We start from the raw sequence: 21,456 nt of genomic DNA on the forward strand, positions 1-21,456 counted from the left end.
AACTATTAATACATGCCAATTTTATTTAGCATAAGTTTTGTTTGCAGGAAGCACTTTTAAATGGCAAAACTACAACTGTTTCGGAGGGACATAGAATTTTAAATAGGTTTTCTACAACTTAATCTTTCAGATCCACGTTTCAAAGAAAGTACCAGACACTTGCTCTCTTGTTCTTAAAATACCATTGATATGAGAAAGAAATAACTGCTAAATGATGTTATAATTATGTGAAACTTGGTATTGACAGGTGCTAAAAATTTGTGAAAGCCTTTTATAAATATAGTCAAAGTTATAGTGCTTTGAAGGAATTATACAATTTAAATGAATACTTGATATTTTATTATATAATATGTGTGTATATGTATACATATATATATAGAGAGAGAGAAGAGGTAATGCATTCTATTCTTAACATTGAAAAGTTTATGCTTTTATTGCACATGGGAAAGAGAAAGTAGCGGTTTCCCCAATTTACAGTCTTCTCAAAGTCAAGTCTTCTAGAATTATGAAAATAGCCCTACTTAAGGAATTTAATGATCTACATCTATTTTAAATTTTCTCTTCTTTTTCAGGCAAAATTTTAAACTTTTGATGCTTGACTTTTAAAAACTAGAAAAAAATTATAGTGAAGCTGAAAAAACATTTTGAGAAACATAAAAATAAATAAATGACCCATGAAGGTCTAAGAGGCAGAAAGTATCTGTCAGTTCTATTAATTCACAGTGGTGGCCCGACAGAAACACATTTTGTGAATCTAGCTCACAGATAAAAAGAAAGGTCAGAGTTCACAGAGCTAGTTTATCGCCAATGGTTCTCATGGATTTTTGTTTTCCCTCAGGTTTTCTGGGTTCATTGTTTAAATGGCCTCTTCCACTCAGTTATTCTGTTTTGGTTTCCACTAAAAGCCCTTCAGTATGGTAAGTAGAAAGGATATGAATGCTAAGAAATGACTTTTTACTTTTTTAGAAAAATAACTCATTGTCAATAAATGTTAAAAAATATAGCAGTGCTTCTTTGTTTTATGGTATTTTTCTTAAAAATGCATACATCTCAAAGTTGTACACCCTTTAAAGATTTTTATTATTCCTTTGGGAGCAGAGTGATTTAATATATGCAAAGCTTTTCTTCTTTACTTCTCATGTTTTCCAAATTTGCAGAGAATTGCTTTTAGGGCTCTTTTCGCCTCTGTTGATGTATGTTTGAAGACAATAAATGCTAATATTTTATGTAGTCTATTTATTATACGTCTGAGATTTGTATCAAGTCCTTTGTATCCTAATCAGACATGCTAGTATTTTCAAGTATACTTGAGCTGAGGTTCGAGTGGGATTTTAATGCTTTTATATTCATCTTGGAGTGTAAGCACTTTCTCTCCTCATTTTGAGGGAGTGATTTTATTCTGTCAGTTTTGAGAGACAGGATCATGTTGTATTTCCTATATACATAAAAATGATTAAGTAGCCACTTCGGAAAGGAGATCCCTGTGATGTTTAAGCAAGTGCTGCTGTGTCCCATGACAGACCTTGCCTAGAGATCATGGGGAAGACAGGCAACCATTCAGTGCCTCTACTCCAAAATGACAACAATTTAAAATACAGCACACACTCCGCCCAGGAATGTGTCAGCCCTTTGTAAGTACACGCCACACCTCACTGTCTCTGAGTTCATGATTGCCAGCTGAAGAAAATGTTGTGGGCTCTTGCCTACCTACGGTCTGTTTTCCACAGGCAGCCGGAGGGATCCTTGTAAAACGTAAATGAGACCAGCTGCCTCCCTCCTCACAAACCCACAAAGACTTCTATCGCATTTACAGCAAAATCCACAGCCCTGACCCTGGCTCACTCCTAGACCTGATTGTCTTCTGCTTTTCCCCCTTACAGTGCTCTGTTGCTGGCCTCTTCGCTGCCCCGCGTGCTTCTCTCCTGTACATTGGATTCTCTTTCCCTCACTCCCCTCTCATCTCTGCTCAGGAAGGCCTTTCCAGATCACCTGTCTGCCCCCACTGCTCCCCTCACTCTATCCCCTCATCCTCCTCTATTTTCTTCATGGTTTTTGCCTAACCAGGGGTATGATATATTTGTTTATTTTCTACTGTCTTTCTCCTCTGCTGGAATCGAAGCTCCAGGAGGGCAGGCAAATGACAGTTTAGTTCACTGTTGTATTTGCAGGGCTTAGAACAGTTCCTAGCTCATTGTAGGCACTCAGTAAATTGTCAGTGAATTAACGAGAATATGCCGATTGAATGAGGTAAGTGAGTGTTATAGAGAAGGCAATGGTTTCATGTCCTAGACGGAGACTTTAATCTCATGTCTTTATTAATTGCTCCACCAGTACAACAGTAAATGCCGCTCAACTTCTAGGCCATAGAAATGACTGTGATAATGAAATCTAATTCAGATATAGAGTACTGAGCCAGTAAGCCAGGCGAAGAGCAGCAAAATGTTTTTTTTTTTTTTTTTGAGATACAATTCACATACCATAAAGTTCACCCTTTTAAAGTATATAATTCAGTGGTTTTAGTATTTTCACAGAATTGTACAACCACCACCACTAATTCCAGAACATTTTCATTACCCCAAAAAGCAACCCTGTACCCATTAGCCATCACTTCCCATTCCTGGCAACCACTAATCTTTCTGTCTCTAGGATTTAGCCTGTTCTGGATATTTCATACCATTGAACCATGCAACTGTGTGACCTTTTCTGCCCAGTTTTTTTCACTTAGCATAGTGTTTTCAAGGTTTATCCATTTTGTAGCGTGAATCAGTACTTTATTCCTTTTTATGGCTGAATAATGTTCTGTTTGATGGATATACCATATTTTATTCATCCATGCATCAGCAAATAGACATTCAAATTGTTTCCACTTTGTAGAGAAATGGGATATTGAAATCCAGCATACTGTGGCCTTAGAGAAGTTCTCTAGGAAAAGTTTATTTTCAAGATGCAAAATCAATGTAGATATGAAAGATGAGGCATGTCCATGTATTAAACTGCTATTTCAACATTCTAAATTAGGAAAAAGAAATCTAATATCCAAAGTAGCTCAAGCCAAACAGCATCTAAAATACCTTAGCAGTGATGGGGTTTTAAAGGAATTCCAAGTAACTTCAGCTTCTGGAGAGCAGATCCTAGGCCTCCCTTTGCATTTGTCTGCTCATCCAGCTTCAGCAGAGGCACTTCACAAAGGAAACTGCCTGTGAGACCAAATCAGGTCAAGTCCAAAGAACACTTGCTTTCTGTTCTTAAGGGATGAATACCACTTAAAATAAAGTTTCTTTTACCCTTCTGGTGTTGAAGGTTTTGCAGTTGTTTGTTTACCCTTATTTTTCATTCTTAAATAAGGGTTTGGGTTTTAATAGCTTTTGGAAGGATGAGGGTACAGAAAACTATAGAGATGTTATATAATGTAAAGCTAAATATTCATTTATTCACTTGCCTCAGCAGTTCTCAAGGTGTGATCCACAAACCCCCTAGGAATACCCAAGGTTTTAGGGACTCTATGAGGTCAAAATTTTATCACTTCAAATTTTTTTATATTACCAAGATGTCATTTGTCTTTTTCACTGATGATACAAAAGCAGCGATAGATAAATCTGTTAGTGTCTAGCACAAACAGTGGCACTGCTGTAGTAGTCAACACTATTCTTTACCACCGTGCACTCACATTAAAAAAAAAAAGCTAGTTTCACTTAAGAATATCTTTGATGAAGCAGTAAAAAGTCATACCCTTATTAAATCTTGAACCTTGGTACCAAACATGTTGTCGTCAAGTTGACTCTGGCTCATGGCAATTCCACATATTTCAGAGTTGAACTGAGCTCCGTAGGGTTTTCATGGCTGTGACCTTTCAGAAGCAGATCACCAGGCCTTTCTTCTGAGGAGCCTCTGGGTAGACTTAAACCTCCAACTTTTTAGTTAGTAAACAAGCGCTTAACTATTTGCACCACCCAGGGACACATATTATTAATATGGTGTGTGACAAAGTAGGAAGTACATGTAAAGCACCTCTGCTACATACGGAAGTATGATGGAGCAGCACCTTCTAGATTATTTGAGTTGTGAGCTGAACCAGCTGCTTTTTTCACAGAGAACCATTTTCACTGAAAAGAATGACAAACAAACTTGAGTATTCACACTTGGGAATTTGGCAGACATTTTCTCAAAAATGAATAAAGTGAGCCTGTCACTTCAAGGAAAACAGCTTACAGTATTTGTTACCAATAATAAAATTCCAACTTTCAAGCAGAAACTTGGATTTTGTACAAATTAAAACCATAATGAGATACCATCTCATGCTGGTATTACTGGTACAAATCAAAAACACTGGAAATAACAAATGTTGGAGGGGTTGCGGAGAGATTGGAACTCATATGCACTACTGGTGGGAATGCATAATGATACAACCATTTTGGAAAATGATACGGTGCTTCGGTAGAAAGCTAGAAATAGAAATACCATACAATCCAGCAATCCCACTCCTAGGACTATATCCTAGAGAAATAAGAGCTGTCACAAGAATAGACACATGCACACCCATGTTCATTGCAACACTGTTCACAGTAGCAAAAAGATGGAAACAACCTAGATGCCCATCAACAGATGAATGGATAAACAAACTATGGTACATACACACAATGGAGTATTATGTAATGATAAAGAACAATGATGAATCTGTGAAGCATCTCATAACATGGATGAAACTGGAGGACATTATGCTGAGTGAAATAAGTCAATCACAAAAGGACAAATATTGTATGAGACCTCATCTGTAAAAACTCATGAAAAAGATTACAGACAAAAAGAAACAATTTTTTTGGTTACAAGGGATGGAAGGGGTGGGGAGGAACTAAATAGACAATAGATAAGTGGTAACTTTGGTGAAGGGTAAGATAGTACACAATACTGGGGAAGCCAGCACAACTTCTACAAGGAAGGGTCATGAAAGCTCCATAGACACATCCAAACTCCCTGAGGGCCTGAATTGCTGGGCAGAGGGCTGTGGGGACCATGGTCTCAGGGATCATCTAGCTCAATTGGAATAACACAGTTTATAAAGACAGTGTTCTACATTCTACCTTGGTGAGTAGTGTCTGGGGTCTTAAAAGCCTGTGAGCAGCCATCTAAGATACTCCACTCGTCTCGCCCCTTCAGGAGCAAGGGAGAATGAAGAGAACAGGATACAAGGGAAAGATTAGTCCAAAGGACTAATGGACCACAGCTACCAAGGCCTCCACCAGACTGAGTCCAGTACAGCTAGATGGTGCACGGCTACCACCACTGACTGCTCTGACTGGGATCACAAGAGAGGGTCCTGGACGGAGCTGGAAAAGGATGTAGAACAAAATTCTAACTCACAAGAAAAGACCAGATTTTCTGGCCTGACAGACTGGGAAAAACCCCAAGAGTATGGCCCCCGGACACCCTTCCGAGGTTCACCGTTCAGCCGGGGATTGGACAGCCCCATAAAACAAAATGGGACTAAGGAGGCACAGCAGTCCAGGGACTAGAAGGCAGGAGGGGACAGGAAAGCTGGTGATAGGGAACCCAAAGTTGAGAACGGATAGTGTTGACATGTCGTGGGATTGTTAACCAATGTCATAAAACAATATGTGTACTGACTGTGTAGTGAGAAACTGTTCTGTAAACCTTCATCTAAAGTACAATAAAAAAATTTTTTTTTAAAAACCTGGATTTTGGAAAACTTGTATCCACCACCGTGATTTTCACAACTTCCCGCTACTGAAACACTTCGCTCAGAAGATTGCGGATGATATTAATGTGATATTTTTATATTGTATAATGAAATGTGTCAACATATGGAAGATCAGCATAACTCGGTGAACTAATACTTTTCAAATGACCATGGGTAAAAGATCCATTCAAAGTTCAAGGCCGACCAATGAATTTTAATGTAATAGAGTACAAAAAGTTTATTGATGTAATTTCACGTTCTACACTGCAACTAACCTTAAAAAAAATTGCTACTTGTCAAGTTTTGATGTAGATAATTCAAAAACAGTTGCAGCAGTATGTCAACAGGGAACTGCTGGAAATTCAAGCCGAATTCAGAAGAGGACGTGGAAGGAGGTATATTCATTGCTGATGTCAGATGGATCTTGGCTGAAAGCGGAGAATACCAGAAAGATGTTTACCTGTGTTCTATTGACTATACAGAGGCATTTGATTGTGTGGATCATAACAAATTATGGATAACATTGTGAAAATGGGAATTCCAGAACACATAATTGTGCTCATGCAGAACCTGTACATAGAACAAGAGGCAGTCATTTGAACAGAATAAAGGGAAACCGTGTGGTTAAAGTCAGGAAAGGTGTGTGTCAAGGTTGTATCCTTTCACCATACTTATTTGTCTGTATGCTGAGCAAATAATCCAAGAAGCTGGATTATATGAGGAATGTGGCATCAGGATTGGAGGAAGACTCATAAACAACCTGTGATATGCACATGGCACAACCTTACTTGCTGTAAGCAAAAAGGACTTGAAGCACTTACTGGTGAAGTGCAAAGACTACAGCCTTCAGTATGGATTACACGTCAACATAAAGAAAACAAAAATCCTAACAACTGGACCAGTAAACAATATCATGATAAACAAGAAAATATTGAAGTTGTCAAGGATTTCATTTTACTTGGATCTATAATCAACACCCATGGAAGCAGCAGTCAGGAAATCAAACGATGTATTGCATTGGGCAAATCTGCTGCAAAATACCTCTTTCAAGTGTTGAAAAGCAAAGATGTCACTTTGAGGACTAAGGTGTGCCTGGCTCAGGCCATGGTATTTTCAATCACCTAATATGCATGTGAAAGCTGGACAATGAGTAAGGAAGACTGAAGAAGAATTGATGCCTTTGAACCATAGTGTTGTTGAAGAATATTGAATATACCATGGACTGCTAGAAGAACAAACAAGTCTGTCTTGAAAGAAACACAGGCAGAGAGCTCCATGGAAGCGAGGATGGTGAGACTTCATCTCACGTACGTCAGACATGTTATCAGGAGGGACCAGTCCCTGGAGAAGGGGAATCATGCTTGATAAGGGTCAGCAAAAAAGAGGAAGACTCTCTATGAAATGGACTGACAGAGTGGCTCCAACAATGGGCTCAAACATAACAATGACTATTAGAATGGCACAGGACCAGGCAGTGTTTCTTTCCATTGTGCATAGAGTTGGTATGACTGGAACTGACTCGACAGCACCTAACAACAACAACAATATCAAAGAATATCCACATTTGGAAAAGATTATTACAATATCCCTCCCCTTTATAACTCCATATCTCTGTGGAGCTGGATCTATTTCATAAATTTCAACCAAAACAACCTATGAGAACCTGTCTTCTATTAAGCCAGACATTAAAGAGAATGTAAAAATATATAGCAATGCTGATTTTTCTCACTAAATTTTTTCATTTTAGAAAAGTTATTTTTCATAAAAGTTGTTTATATTATCATGTAGAGTTTATTGCTGTTATTTTTTTAGATGACTCAATGAATATTTTTTAATTTTTTGTTTTAGTTTCTAATTTGATATTGTTACATATAAACCACATAAACAAAAGCTTTTTGTTTTCCTTAATAATTTTTAAGAATGCAAAGAAGTCCAGAGACCAAAAAGTATGAAAACTACTGATTTACCTCAATCAACCAAATGCTAAACCTGCCTACCCCAGCAGCAGGCTTTTATTTTTTTTCCTTCCATGTGATCTTGACAGGAATCTCCAGCTTCCTATGACTCTAACCAATGGTAACTACAAGACTTGGTTGGACCCAAATGTGATTATTTTTGATAACTTGCTTAAATCAGCCAAGGCCCCTAACCAGTATGCCACAAAGCAGAAGCATGCAAGGCAGGAAGTAATCGTAAGATATTTTCCATTATTTTGTGGATTTCCAGCTTTGTTGGATTAATTACAGGCATTTATAAGTTTGTACAAAATATACCTAAAGGATGTAGCATCAGATTCCATATCCTTAATAATGGAATACCCCAAAGAGAAAGGTAGTCTCCTAGTTTTGTGGGCTACACCATGGCCTGACTCTTAGGCTGCCCTTCCTGGCTACTTGAACCAAAGACTTGACGGGGGATGGCATTTATGGAGCATTTTCTACATGCTAGGCACTGCACTTAGTACTTTATATATACAACCTCATTTTAACTCTAAACCCTTCAGAGGTAAGTAGCTTTACTCCATCTTTATGTGAAGAGAATGAAATCCATGGGGATCTATTATAAATAACCCAGTATGACTCAACTAGTCACAGAACCAAGACTGCTCTGTCTCCAGAGCTTATCTGTTTTTTCTCTTTATACCAACACCACTCTCCCTGTCTCATCCACACTTTATTCTCATACACTTTGTCCTAATAAATTAGGCTTTGAATAATACTGTGAAATATGTGCATAAATAAAATATTGTATTATACCATACCATGGGTTTTTACTTTTTCATCCATACCAGTGATTTAATTATTCATTTATTTTTATATTTTTATTTGATTTTTTATTAATAATTATAAGTTTTTGTTTGTTAACCACTACTCCCTTTATCTACCAGTACCAGTTGCCATGAAGTCATTTCCAGCTCATGACAACCCCATGTAGAGCTATGCTCCATAGGGTTTTCAGTGGCGAATTTTTTGGAAATAGATCACCAGGCCTTTCTTTCCAGGCACCTCTGGGTGAACTTAAACCTCCAAACTTTTTCTTTTTCTTTTTCTTTTTTTTTTTTAATTGTACTTTAGATGAAGGTTTACAGAACAAATAGTTTCTCATTAAACAGTTAGTACACATATTGCTTTATGACAATGGTTAACAACTCCACAACATGTCAGCACTCTCCCTCCTTGACCTTGGGTTCCCTATTACCAGCTTTCCTGTCCCCTCCTGCCTTCTAGTCCTTGTCCCTGGACAGTTGTGCCCCATTAGTCTCGTTTTTAAACCTCCAAACTTTTGACTAGTAGCGGAGCACTTTAACAGTTTTCACCACCCAAGGACTCCTGCCTTCATCCAGAGCCATGTTTTTTAGTCATTGCTGGGGTAACAAAAGGCTTTAAAATATACCCCTGAATTCAGACAGACCCTGAAAGGGATATACCTGGAATCACTGGTGTTCATTGGCCCTCTGTGAGTAGCTTTTATGAATCCTTTTTGGTCCAGTGCCAACAACTTTATTGAGAGATAGTAAGTCGGCTCCCTAAGATTCTCATTCATATTGTTAACAAAGTTCCTTATTAGGGTTCGAGTTGCTTTCTCCTGTCTTAATGCCCAAAGTAGTGGGCTTTGATGGAGCAGTTAGTCTGATGTTTTTTTTTTGTAGACCCTGAGAATTGGTTATCAAGTCAACTTTCTTCATGTTGGCTGTTAGAAATTTAGTTTTAAAGTTTTGATTAGTGGCCCATCTTTAAAGCAACTGTGTCAGACTTTGTGAAGTGTTTTTTAAGGTAGCCTCATTTCTGGCTCCATTGTGTATCTCTTGGTTTTCCTTCTTTTTTTCAATACTTCCTAAATTCATTTATCTTTGAAAGGATTCTAAGAGGACCACGTTAATTTTCTTCTCTAACGAGCCTCTCTTCTTTTCATGCAGGTACTGCATTTGGAAATGGGAAAACCTCTGATTATCTGCTGCTGGGAAACTTTGTTTACACTGTGAGTGAGGACATTTGCCTCCTTTGCATGTAAAACGGTATCTTTTCATATGTGTTCTTCCCCGCCCCCCCGCCACCCCTTCCAATTTAAATGTGTACGTTTTTGGATTTAAGGATTGTTTATGCTTTCCTTTAAAGATGAAACGATATTTTGACTTTCAAAGATTATTTTAGATTAGGTTTTACAATATCATTTAGATTCGCTGACATCATAGGACCTTGGTTGCTCTTGTTTTCAGTATTCCCTCTTTACTCTTATTGCCGCATTTTGGCTTTCTTTTTCTTCCTTGTTCCTTTGTTCTCAATTTTGTTACCCCCATTGTTAATGCTTTCTTGCTTTCCAAAATTTATAGCCAATGTTATCAAGCTATTCTTGGACCTGTAACCAGTAATTATTCTGGAGTCTCATGATAATTAAAATGGGAGAGAAATCTCCAGGCTTTGGGACCCTTAACCTGTGTAAGGCACGGAAGCCACTCTGTAAGTCAATACACTGTGCACCTGTGGAGGATACTCAGATGTGTGAGTCCATCTCTGTCATTAAAGAGCTGAAAAATGTTTTAAAACCGTTTCCCCCTTAAAAGTTAAAAGCATTACTTGAATGCTAATGCCCGAGGTCACATAATTAGTATCCGATAAAAGTTTACTCCAACCTTCAACTCTGAATTCCCCGTCCAATGCTCTTCCTCTGTACTCCTGTGGCCCACTCTTGACAAAGCTTCCTCTGTATGGGAAGGCAGCATACTGTTCTAAATACAAAAGAGCTATCCTATTGGTATGGCTGACTCAGTTGATCGAAACTATTATATGGTGTTTAACTATCAAGTGTGTAAATAACTGAATGACAGGAAGTTAAGGTCTGTAGGTAACAGAGGAATTCAAAGTTTTGGCATATCTGGTGTCTCCTTTCTGTTGACATTAACCCACTGAAGTAGTTAAGAGAAAAGTGAAAGTATGTTTGGAGGCTGGTGGTTTGACCTTATACAACATGATTGCAAAAACAGAAATATATAAATACTTTATGGAGTAAGTTAGAAATTAATCAGACAACTGCTCTGACTGGGATCACAACAGAGGGTCCCAGACAGAGCAGGAGAAAAATGTAGAAAAGTCAAATTCTCAAAAACGACTAGACTTTCTGGTCTGACAGAGACTGGAGGAACCCCCGAGATTATGGCCCTAAGATACCTTTCTGACCTGGAACTGAAGCCATTCCTGGAGACCGCCTTCTACCCAAACAATAGACAGGCCCATAAAATAAATAACATCCGAGAGGAACCTCCTCCTCAGAACAATTATACAAGATCAAAAGGGCAATATTTGCCCAAAAGCAAAGATGAGAAGGCAGAAAGGAGTGAAAAATCAGGATGAAAGGAAACAGGGAGCCCAGGGCAGAAATGGGGAGAGTGCTGATGCATTGTGGAGAGTGAAGCCAAGGCCATGAAATACCTTATGTACAAACAATCAAATGGGAATATAATTTGCTCTGTAAACTTTCACCTACTGCACAATAAAAAAGAAAGAAAGAAATTACTTAGAGTGTACATAATGAATGTGGTACAAATGGTTAAGCACTCGGCTGCTAACTGAAAGGATGGCTCTAACCCACCCAGCTGCTCCTTGGGAGAAAGGCCTGGTGATCTGCTCCTGTAAAGATTATAACCAAAAAAAAACCCTGTGGGGCGGTTCTGTTCTGTCACATGGGGTCGCTATAAGTCAAAATCAACTCAATGGCACCCAACAACAAAATACATCATGGACTTCTCCTGTGGATACTTTACAGTACCTTAGATTCCAGAAGGGTATTTTTCTTTAATTTATTTTAAACTCTCTCTCTTATTTTAGAACTTTTTATGTGCCTTAATTTAATTAATAGTTACACTTTAATAAGAGTTTTATTTCCACAGGTATTAATCCTAAATTGCCATTTGTATCCTGCTGAGAAAGCCCAGCTGTCTTACTTTAACTGAACTTTACAATTCCACTGGGTCATAATGCAAACACAGATACTAGGTGCAAACCTTTAAAGTGCCTGAAGGTCTGATGAGGCACTTCAAGCATTTGTTGATCCCCAGTGCTAGACAAGCATCTCAAGCTTCTCACCACAGATAACAGAAAGAGCTCAGAGTTCACTTGACTAGCAACAGTATTTTAAATTTTATTATTAATGATAAGTACATAATAATATAAATGGTAATAATAGGTAATACTTCAGTGCCGACCACCGTTCTGAATGTTTCACATTTAATGTTTTACACTCAAAAGACAACCCTGAAGTAGGTATGCGTTTATTAGTCCCAGTTTACAGGTGAAGGAGACAGAGAGGTGAAGTAACTGGCCTTGTTAATTAACCAAAACATCTAATAAGTGATGGTGTATTGAGCATAGATATTCTGACTCCAGGATGTGTGCATTTAATAATTACGCTATACTACAGAAAACAGGTTAATTAAACCCTGGTTCCCTTGTTCCAAAATTGGTGGTGTAGTCATCGTCAATGGGTGTGTACATCATTGAGGGAGGAGCAGACTATTATATCCTACTTTGCAGGGTTTTAAGTAAGTAAAGTTGCAGAGTAAGTGTTTAGATTTTTTAATATCTAGCTATTTTACTTTTAAAATTTTCTTTAAAAGTTAGTAAGTTGGACTTTAAGTATTAAAGGTGACATAAAATAAAGTTAAAGCAAGCTTGAAAACCCTTGTTAATGTAAACGTATACTCTTCACCACTATTCCTGAGTAGTTCCAAAAGCAGGGAGACACACACTCAGGAGCCTCATGGACGGAGTATAAGGCTGTAAAGGTGAGGAGAAGCAGGGAAGAGCAATAGGAGTGTGATGCTAGCAGTTCTGACTCATCATGGTCATAATGTTCAGCCACCCAGATAATTCACTTGTTTGTTTGCTTGTTGGATGTACAAAGCAAGCTACAAATAATGAACTAGCCCCATGGTCTGATTCAAAGATACCACTTCTTTACAAATCTCACTTTCATTTGTTTGATGAACTATCATACTTATGAAATAAAATAACATTTTTCCTTCTGTTTTAGTTTGTGGTGATAACTGTGTGTTTGAAAGCTGGCTTAGAAACATCATATTGGACATGGGTAAGAGTACCTCTAATCATAACCAAGAAATGTCACATTTATATTATGTGTTATTTCTTTTTTTTTTTTCTCATTCTAACTTCATGCGTCCCATTATCCTAGTTCCATGGGTTGTTGATTATTGGGGAGCAGGGAGTGGAGGGGGGAGAACTGGGGATTCTAGTTTGGAAACACCAAATTAAACAAATTTTATTGTTTATTTGGAGTCCCTGGGGCCACAAATGGTTGAGCAGTAACCAAAAGGTTGACAGTTCAAGTCTGCTCAGAGGCATCGCAAAAGAAAGTCCTGGCAATCTACTTCCAAAAAATCAACCATTAAGAACTGTATGGAGCACAGTTCTATTTTGATACATATTGGGTCACCATAGGTCTGAATCAAGTCAATGGCAACTGTTTGTTTGTTTAAATAAGTTTATTTACCACTCAGCTTCTCAGAACCTTTGTTATTAGATATTGAGAATAACCTAGGAAGGAGAGAGGCTTTCAAACTTATTTGACTGGGAATCTTTTCTTAGTAGAACATGTTACAGGACTGGTATTCTGCAGAAAACCTACTGGAAAATGATTCTAAAGACCAAAAAATATTAGTGAAAGGTTTGTCTTCAGACTTTTGTAAACACTCATTCTGGATAAAGGAAGTTCCATTTTAGATATGTTAGTTTTGAAGTATATTCAGCACATCCAGGTAGAGAGACCCAGTAAACAAAGGAAATTAAAGTTTGATGCTCAGGGGAAAGATTGGCACAAGAAATTAGGATTTGACAGGCATCAGGATACAAATGATGTTCTTCCAAGTGTCTAACATCTTTCAGCAAGAGTATGCAGAGCAAAAATAAAGGAGGCTTGAAGATGGGAGGGGATATAAAAAGATAATAAGAGGAGAGAACTACCAAAGGACATAGAGAAGGAACAGTTAGTTCTAAATTCCAGTATCACAACATCATAACAGTTACGGAAGAGATTGAAAAAACAAGCCAGTTGCCATCAAGTTGATTCTGACTCATGGTGACCCCACCTGTTGCAGAGGGGCTTCCTGGCTGTGACCTTTAAGAAACATTGCCAGGACTTTCTTCCAAGGTGCCTCTGGGTGGGTTCAAACTGCCAACATTTCAGTTAGTAGCCAAGTGCTTAACCATTTGTGCCACCCAGGACTCCATGGAAGAGATTAGCACTTAATAAAAGATTCCGTTAAAAAGAAATTATTTAACTATTCCTATAGGTAATATTGCTTATGGGTATAATAAAAAAATTAACAAGGAAATTTGTAAAAGCTTCATTTGTGTTTGTGTACTCGATCTACCTAAAAGTGCTTTGATACAAATTTCCTTCCTTCACAGTTCAGCCACATTGCAATATGGGGCAGCATTGCACTCTGGGTGGTGTTTTTTGGAATCTATTCATCTCTGTGGCCTGCTGTTCCAATGGCCCCTGATATGTCCGGAGAGGTAATGTTTCAGTGCTAATAATTCATGATCCAACAAAACCTTAAAAGTCAGTATTCATTAATGAACCTTAATCATTTGGCATGATTTTCCTTATTGTTGATTTGTATTAAAATAGTATTTGACCATTTAAATGCTCTTTATAAATTCCACAGTTGTGAGTGATAAATCTTGAGGGACTGTTTAAACTGGAACATTTTACTTAAATCTGACTTTTCCTTCCATAAACATTGCTGGAACAATAAAATATGGTCGCAAGGAACTTGAATCATGTTAAGAATATCTGTGTAGAATATGCCATTTTAAAATTAGACCATAAATCCACAAATACATTTTGGATAAAAGATTTGGGGGAAATGGTGAGTGGATATCTTTGGTACCATCTGTCATTTCTTCCGTTATCTCTTATTGGAAGGAAAAGTCGGCTGTCACGAGATTAAATGCTCTTTTAGGGTTGTCTTAATGACATCAGTTTGGTTTTCATTTTGAAAGAGTTTGGGCAGCTGACACTGCAGCCTTATCATGGTGCATTTTCAATCCTGTCTTTCAGTTTCTTGTTACATTGGTAGGAATTGAGTTATTAGGTGTGCATTGGGGAGTGTCAGAAGATCTCCTTTCTTTCAGAAGACGTTCCAGCAGTAGGAGGGTTTATGATTTCAATTGCAGGAAATTTGACATAAAATGCATAAAAGGAAATGTGGAAAACATTTCAAGATTTCCTGTGACCTCACAGTAACTTGCAAATCAAGGTAATATGAGCTCCGTTACAGTACATTGTTTCACCGCAGTCACCAGAAACTTTCCAGGAGTCTCTGTGTATTTGCTGCCCCTAAGTACTGCCTGAGCACCTTTCACTTTTGACAGTCTGGTTTATAGATCATTTTCATGAAATTTTATCTGACAGCATCCTGCTTTTTATAAATTAGCAGAATGCAGACACATTAAGAAACTTTTTTGTGGTTAAATTTATTAGAGAGAGGCATTATATACTATTACAGTGAAACCAGACTTCTCAAGGAGTGCGTACTTCCTTCCACCAAAAGTGCAGGCTTCTTTTGAACATGTACTGTGAACCCTAGAAAATTTACAGCCTGTATTTGAGGAGAAGTGAGAGGAAGCTAGCGGTGCATCTCCTCTACCTTTGTTTCTGAGTCCTTTATCCTGAGGAAATAAAATGAAAGATTATATATCTGATGATGCCTCTTGGAAAATCCAATTCTATTCTTCGTTTTCATTTGATGTGTTTGCCTCATAGGGCCTGTTTTCCTCAGAGGTCGATTCTAACTTAATATCTTTTTCATTAAACCTAATGGTCTTTGCCTGATTTTATCTCATTTCTTAATGTTTATTTTATCTTCAAAATGAATAACAAATGATTTCAAGATCCAGATAGTTTAAGCAACTAGGGCTGATAGCTTTGATGTCAAGAGTTGAGTTTTTGACCACCTACTTCTAGGACAGGTATGAAGTTTGACTAGCTTTTTGCCAGCCAAACATAATCCTACCCTTGTCTATAGAATTCCCAGTATTGCCCAAACACAAAACTTAATATCATCTCTTGAGACTTGTGGTGATGCTATGTTTAATTCAAAGTGAAATGAATGTCAGTACTCCATCATGTTTCTGTTCACTTCATAGAGAGTGGGAAGTGCTAACAGGAGGTTCTTTTTCTTGTATTACTGTCGGTACTTTGAATATAGTGTTTAAATAACTAGAACACTATTGAAAATATGAAGAATGTGGACTAATTTAGCTATAGACTTTGCTAGCTTGTCCAAAATATAAATCAGTGTGATTTATTCAAAGAAAATCATAATATTTTAAACTTATGTAGTACTTCAGTACTTGCAAGGTGTGTGTACATATATATATACACATACACGCAAACACGTGTTATGTACATATATGTATAAGGGTAGTGAATATTCAGTGGTAGAATTCTCACCTTCCATGCAGGAGCCCGTGTTCAATTCCTGTCCCAGTGCACCTCATGTACAGCCACCACTCATCTGTCGGTGAAGAATCGCATGTTACTATGATGCTGACTAGGAAGAAAGGCCTGGTGGTCTACTTCTGAAAATCAGCCAGTGGAAACCCTGTGGATCACAGTGGTCTGAGCAGGAATTGTGCAGGACTGGGCAGCCTTTCATTGTTGTACATGAGGTTACCATGAGTCGGGCCAACTTGATGGCAGCTAATAACAACATGTATATGTTTGTGTGTATGTGTGTGTGAGTGTGTGTGTGTGTGTATGTGTGTGTAAACAGAGCCTCACAACAACTCCAGAGCAGGAGTATAGCAGGAATGCCACTCAAATTTTCAAAGATGTATAATCTCAGTTCTGTTTCCTGGGCAGTAGGGTAATAGGTCCCCCAAAATGTAGCTATACTCAATTTTTGAACATTTTTATTATAGTGTCATTATAAAGAAAGAAAGAAACCATTGCCTTGAAGTTGATTCCTACACATAGCAATCCTATAGGACAGAGTACAACTGCCCCGTAGGGTTTCCAAGAAGCGGCTGGTGAATTCAAACTGCTAACATTTTGGTTAGCAGCTGAGCTCTTAACCACTGCACCACCAGGGCTCCATAGTGTCACTAGTTCTGTTATATTACAATCCAGTTAATTTCAGAAAGAAGTAACTACCCTTGGGTTTCCATTTTTCTAATATTCTTAAAATTTATGTCTCAGTCAAGAGTATAGCCAATTTATTTATTTGTATGTAGGTGTGTATAGATGGAAAAAATACATTTGTGTGCCAGTATTTATATCTGCATGTCTATATGTAAAATTGGCCTACCATCTTGAATAAAATTTACTTATTCATCTGTTAGCTTTCATAGCAATATATTATTGTTTAATAGAAAATCCAGGTGTAAGTAGCATGTAAATTCTATATAAGTTACACTAGAGACATATAAATATTAACATTCTCTGATTTTGATGTGTTTTACATAGTCAACATAATGAAACATGACCCAGGCAGCCTCCAAAACCAAAGATTACCTTTGGATTCCTGGTGTATAAGTAGCTTTCTATCACCACCACCACTAACAGGATCGTAAGTGACTTATCCAAAAACCACATCCCTAGGATCCCAAGACTTTCCCATAGTATAAATGGGCAGCAGTTCCTTCCACCAAAAAATATATATATATTTTAAATATATATGTATGTATGTATTATATATGTGTGTATGTGTATTTATGTTTTGGTTGCCTAAAAGTTTACTAAGGACCTCCAACGTGGTACAGCATGAATAGAGTTGGAGTAGACAGACTGAAAATAGCAGCCCCAATCCACTCTGTGCTAGTTTAGGTGGTTTGGATGTTGGGGTACTATGTGGTTTTAAAGGGCATTGACAGGATAAAGCAGTTCTTCAAAAAGGCAACCAAGATCTGTGAAGAAAAATAACACCAATAAAAACTAATGTATATTGAACACTTACCATATCCCAGATACTACTCTAAGTATTTCACATTCACTCAGTCAATTCAACAACTATTTATTGAGTCTACTACGTGCCAGGCCCTGTGTCTACAGTAGTGAATAAAAGAGACAAAACTCCCTGCCTTCCTGTAACTCACTTTTGTAATGGAAGGAGACAGACAATAAAATAATTAAGAGAAATATACAGATGGATATAAGTGCTATAGAGAAAAATACATCAGCTGGGAGAACCGAGAGCCAAGTTTTCCATCGTGTTTCCCATAGAGCCTTGTAGGTTTTACTTGTGGTCGAATGAAAAGCCATTGGAAGGGTTTTAGAGAGAAATGTCATGATCTGACTTATGTTTCACTAGGACTTCGAACTGTTTCAGTAATTGTCAACATAAATGAGGGTAGTGTACATGTTGCATAGCAATCAAATCTGTTTCCCATCTAATTTTAACCCAAGTAGGAAACAAACAGGGATGCCCTGCTCAAAGATGGCAACCAACTGCGCTGCTTTGAACGTGTGTCACTCTCCACAGTCCTGCCAATAATCCAGTCCCCCGCATGGATCCCAAAAGTTTCAGGAACCTGATGTGGGAGATTGGATTATTGGCAGGACTATGGAAAGCAACACACATTCAAAGCGGCACAGTAGGCCGCCATTTTTTTTTTTTTTTTTTTTTTTTAGTGTTATGGCTTTGTTTTGTCTTCCTATTTTATGAAAAAGCTAGGCCGCCATTTTTTAATGGGACACCGCCGTTTGTTTCCTACTTGGGCCAAAATCCGACGGCATCAAGTTTGGTTATTATGCAATGCATACACTGCCCTCCTTTATGTCGGCAATTACTGAACAGTTCTGAACCAGTTCGAAGCCCTGGTTTTCATAGCAGACTCTGACTGTTGTGTTGCGAACCACTTAGGAGGTATTGCAATAAACCAGGTGAGAAATAACAGTGACTTAGGTCAGGAGGATGGTATTGATGAAAAGTAGTCAGATTCTGAGTGCATTTTGAAAGTAAAGCCTAAAGGATTACTGACAGGTAAAAGAAGTCAAAGTGGAGTCCACTGTGTTGCCCTGAAGATTATGAGGATGTGCTTCTCATTAACTCACTCAATTCTCACAGCAAATTTGTTGTTCTTACAACATTTTACAGATGAAGAAACAGAGGCACAGAGCAGTTAAGTACCTTATCTGCCATCACACTGTGAGTAGTGACAGAGATGACATTTTGACTTAGATATCTCGTTCCATGGCCTACTCCATGCTGCTTCTCTGATAATAGTTATTCAGAGAAATCCATGATATTTAATCTGGAAATTAGAGCTTTAAGGGGACTCCCATTCAATGAGGAGTCCCTTAGTGGTGCAAACGGTTAATGCGCTCAGCTGCTAACCAAAAGGTTGGAGGTTCAAGTCCACCCAGAGGCACCTTGAAAGAAAGGTTTGATGACCTGCTTCTGAAAAATCAGCCATTGAAAACCCTATGGAGCATGATTCTACTCTGACACACATGGGGTCGCCATGAGTCAGAGTTGACTCCCGACAACTGGTAGAAGTAACAGAGAGGCAGATTTCAGCTCAAATAAGAATATCTTTCCAATATCCAGAGATTTCCAACATCCAGAGATTTCCAACAGCAGAACAGGATGAACTCTCATCTTTCCCTGCCAGTCAGTGAGGAACTCTCAGCCACTAGTGGTACTTAACACAGAGCTTTATATGTGCTATACGTACTCTGAGTTTGCCTTGCAACTCCTAAGATTGAGATTCTCTTGTGCCTTTCCTCACTGTATTCTCTCCAAAAGAACATCTTAACTGTTTAAAAGGCACAGACTGTTTTCCTCTAGTTAATGGGATCTCGGGGTGCAAATTATGTACAAATTAGGCAGCTTACAGGTACAGGGCTCGTGCTTCTATATTCAGCTTGATGCAGATTCACACATAGATCAAGATTGTATATTCATTTCCAGTTTACGTTCCTGGTTCAGCTTTGCAGCCCCATCTAAAGACAGAGCCATTTTTCTCAACATGTTGAGAGAAAATCCTTGCTCGCTGAGAGGGGGAGGGAACATTTATGGTGCACCCACTTAGGTTCTCTAGACACTGTGTTTGATGCCAGGCAGTCCTTGTTTTATTTAAATGGATATCACAAGCCTTTGTGGTAAGCAAAGCAATAGCAAGTGACCCAGAGAATTCATCCCAGGTCTTTCTTGTCAAGCCCATTATCTTTCTTCTAACATCTGAGGAACCTCTCTTTGGGGCCCATTGCTGTTCCTTACTCCCAGGAGGAAACTCTTTCTTTTCTTCTTCCAGCCATCTTCCTTGAATTCCATTGATTTCCTGATTTATCTGCTGTTTCCCAAGATACTCAGGGCTGTATCAATGGCTCTGAGTTAGCTAGATATAAAAGTGTTCCCATCTCTTTTAAAAAGTGCCCAGATTTTTAATTCCCCCTTTCCAAGTCCTACCTAACTCCTTCAACTCTCAACCCCTTTTGTAGAAATTCCATCTCACCTCATACCCTAGCCTCTCCTCACTTCTTAACAGCAATATTAGCATAAATAATACCCATCTCACGTAGAGAAAAAAAAAAACTATTAAATTGAAAACCTTAGTCATCCCATATTGTCAGAGAAGTACAGTTTTCATTCAGCTGTAATAAGGCCTCATTGACTGAGAGCCAGAGTCCTTGTATGTTGCAAATGGTTAACACGCTCAGCTGCTAACCCAAAGGTCGGGGGGTTCAAGTCCACCCAGAGTTGCCTTGGAAGAAATGCCTGGCAGTCTACTTCCAAAAAATCAGCCATTGAAAACTCTACAGAGCATAGGTCTACTCTGACACACGTGGGATCGCCATGAGCCAGAGTCGACTTGATGGCAACTGATTTTTGTTATGTTTCTTTACTGAGAGCCAGTTGCTGTTGTAAGTCCTTTCCACGTTTCCATTTAATGCTCACAGTGACGCTTTGAGGTAGGTGCTGTTAAACATTCAGTGGACAGAGAGTGATTAAATAACTTTCTCAGGGTCACACAGCTAATAAGTGAGCTGCTCTTTGAACCCAGACTGCCCTTAACCACCATACACACTGCTAACTGTTCCTTTTATAATTCTTCTCTGTCATCTTTTCTTTCCTCTTCACTATGGCTTTTCTCCCAGCCTCATCAGCTTTAAAGGTTTAAAGGCCTTTTGGTGGCAGTGCCACCAAAGTACTTACTTCCATCTGGTTGGTAAACTAACCAATTTGTTATCTGCATATAGGATTTCCATCTTCAACTGTATTCAGCTGCTTTATCACTGATCACAAGTTCTTTTCACGCCATCAGGTAGTGTTTTTCCCCTTACATGAGTACATTCTGTGTGCCTGGAGTTACCAGACAGCTGTTCCCCCAAAATGTCAGAGTTTAGTGCATACTTCACTTTCTGTAGCCACAGCCGGAGTTGGTTGTTCTTAGTTGGTGGGCAGGGTGTTTTGATGCCCTTTGGGAAACATTCCTTCTTAACGTTTTGTGCTTTGTTTCCATTACAGTGACTCTACATTTCTGCCCATAATAACGATTCAAATGATAATGATTAACAAGTATTCCAGTACCATAAATTGTTGAAATATTAAACTGTTTAAAAGGAATTATGACATCAGGAGAGAAAAAAAGTGGATTATATATAAGTAAACAATTGGAAAATACAACATTGAGATTATTTAGGAGGAGAAAATAGTGTGACAATCTTGGCTGTGACTTTAAATATGTCGCTATCTTCCTCCCCTCTCACAAATATGGTTGTGATTTAAGGGGAAAACTTTT

The 21,456-nt window shown here is 38.3% G+C and overlaps 1 protein-coding gene across 1 annotated transcript in view; it reads left to right on the top strand.

The window, feature by feature from the left end:
- ATP8A1 (ATPase phospholipid transporting 8A1) overlaps window positions 1-21,456 on the top strand; it is a 280,252-nt gene that overhangs the window by 233,570 nt on the left and 25,226 nt on the right. Inside the window, exons 20-23 of the mRNA XM_023738968.1 lie at window positions 778-917; window positions 9,612-9,673; window positions 12,722-12,778; window positions 14,116-14,223. Coding sequence (XP_023594736.1) covers window positions 778-917; window positions 9,612-9,673; window positions 12,722-12,778; window positions 14,116-14,223 — 367 coding nt within the window. The remainder of the gene's footprint in view (window positions 1-777; window positions 918-9,611; window positions 9,674-12,721; window positions 12,779-14,115; window positions 14,224-21,456) is intronic.

Source organism: Trichechus manatus, unplaced genomic scaffold (genome assembly GCF_000243295.1).
Source record: "Trichechus manatus latirostris isolate Lorelei unplaced genomic scaffold, TriManLat1.0 scaffold00126, whole genome shotgun sequence".
Taxonomy (NCBI): Eukaryota; Metazoa; Chordata; class Mammalia; order Sirenia; family Trichechidae; genus Trichechus; species Trichechus manatus.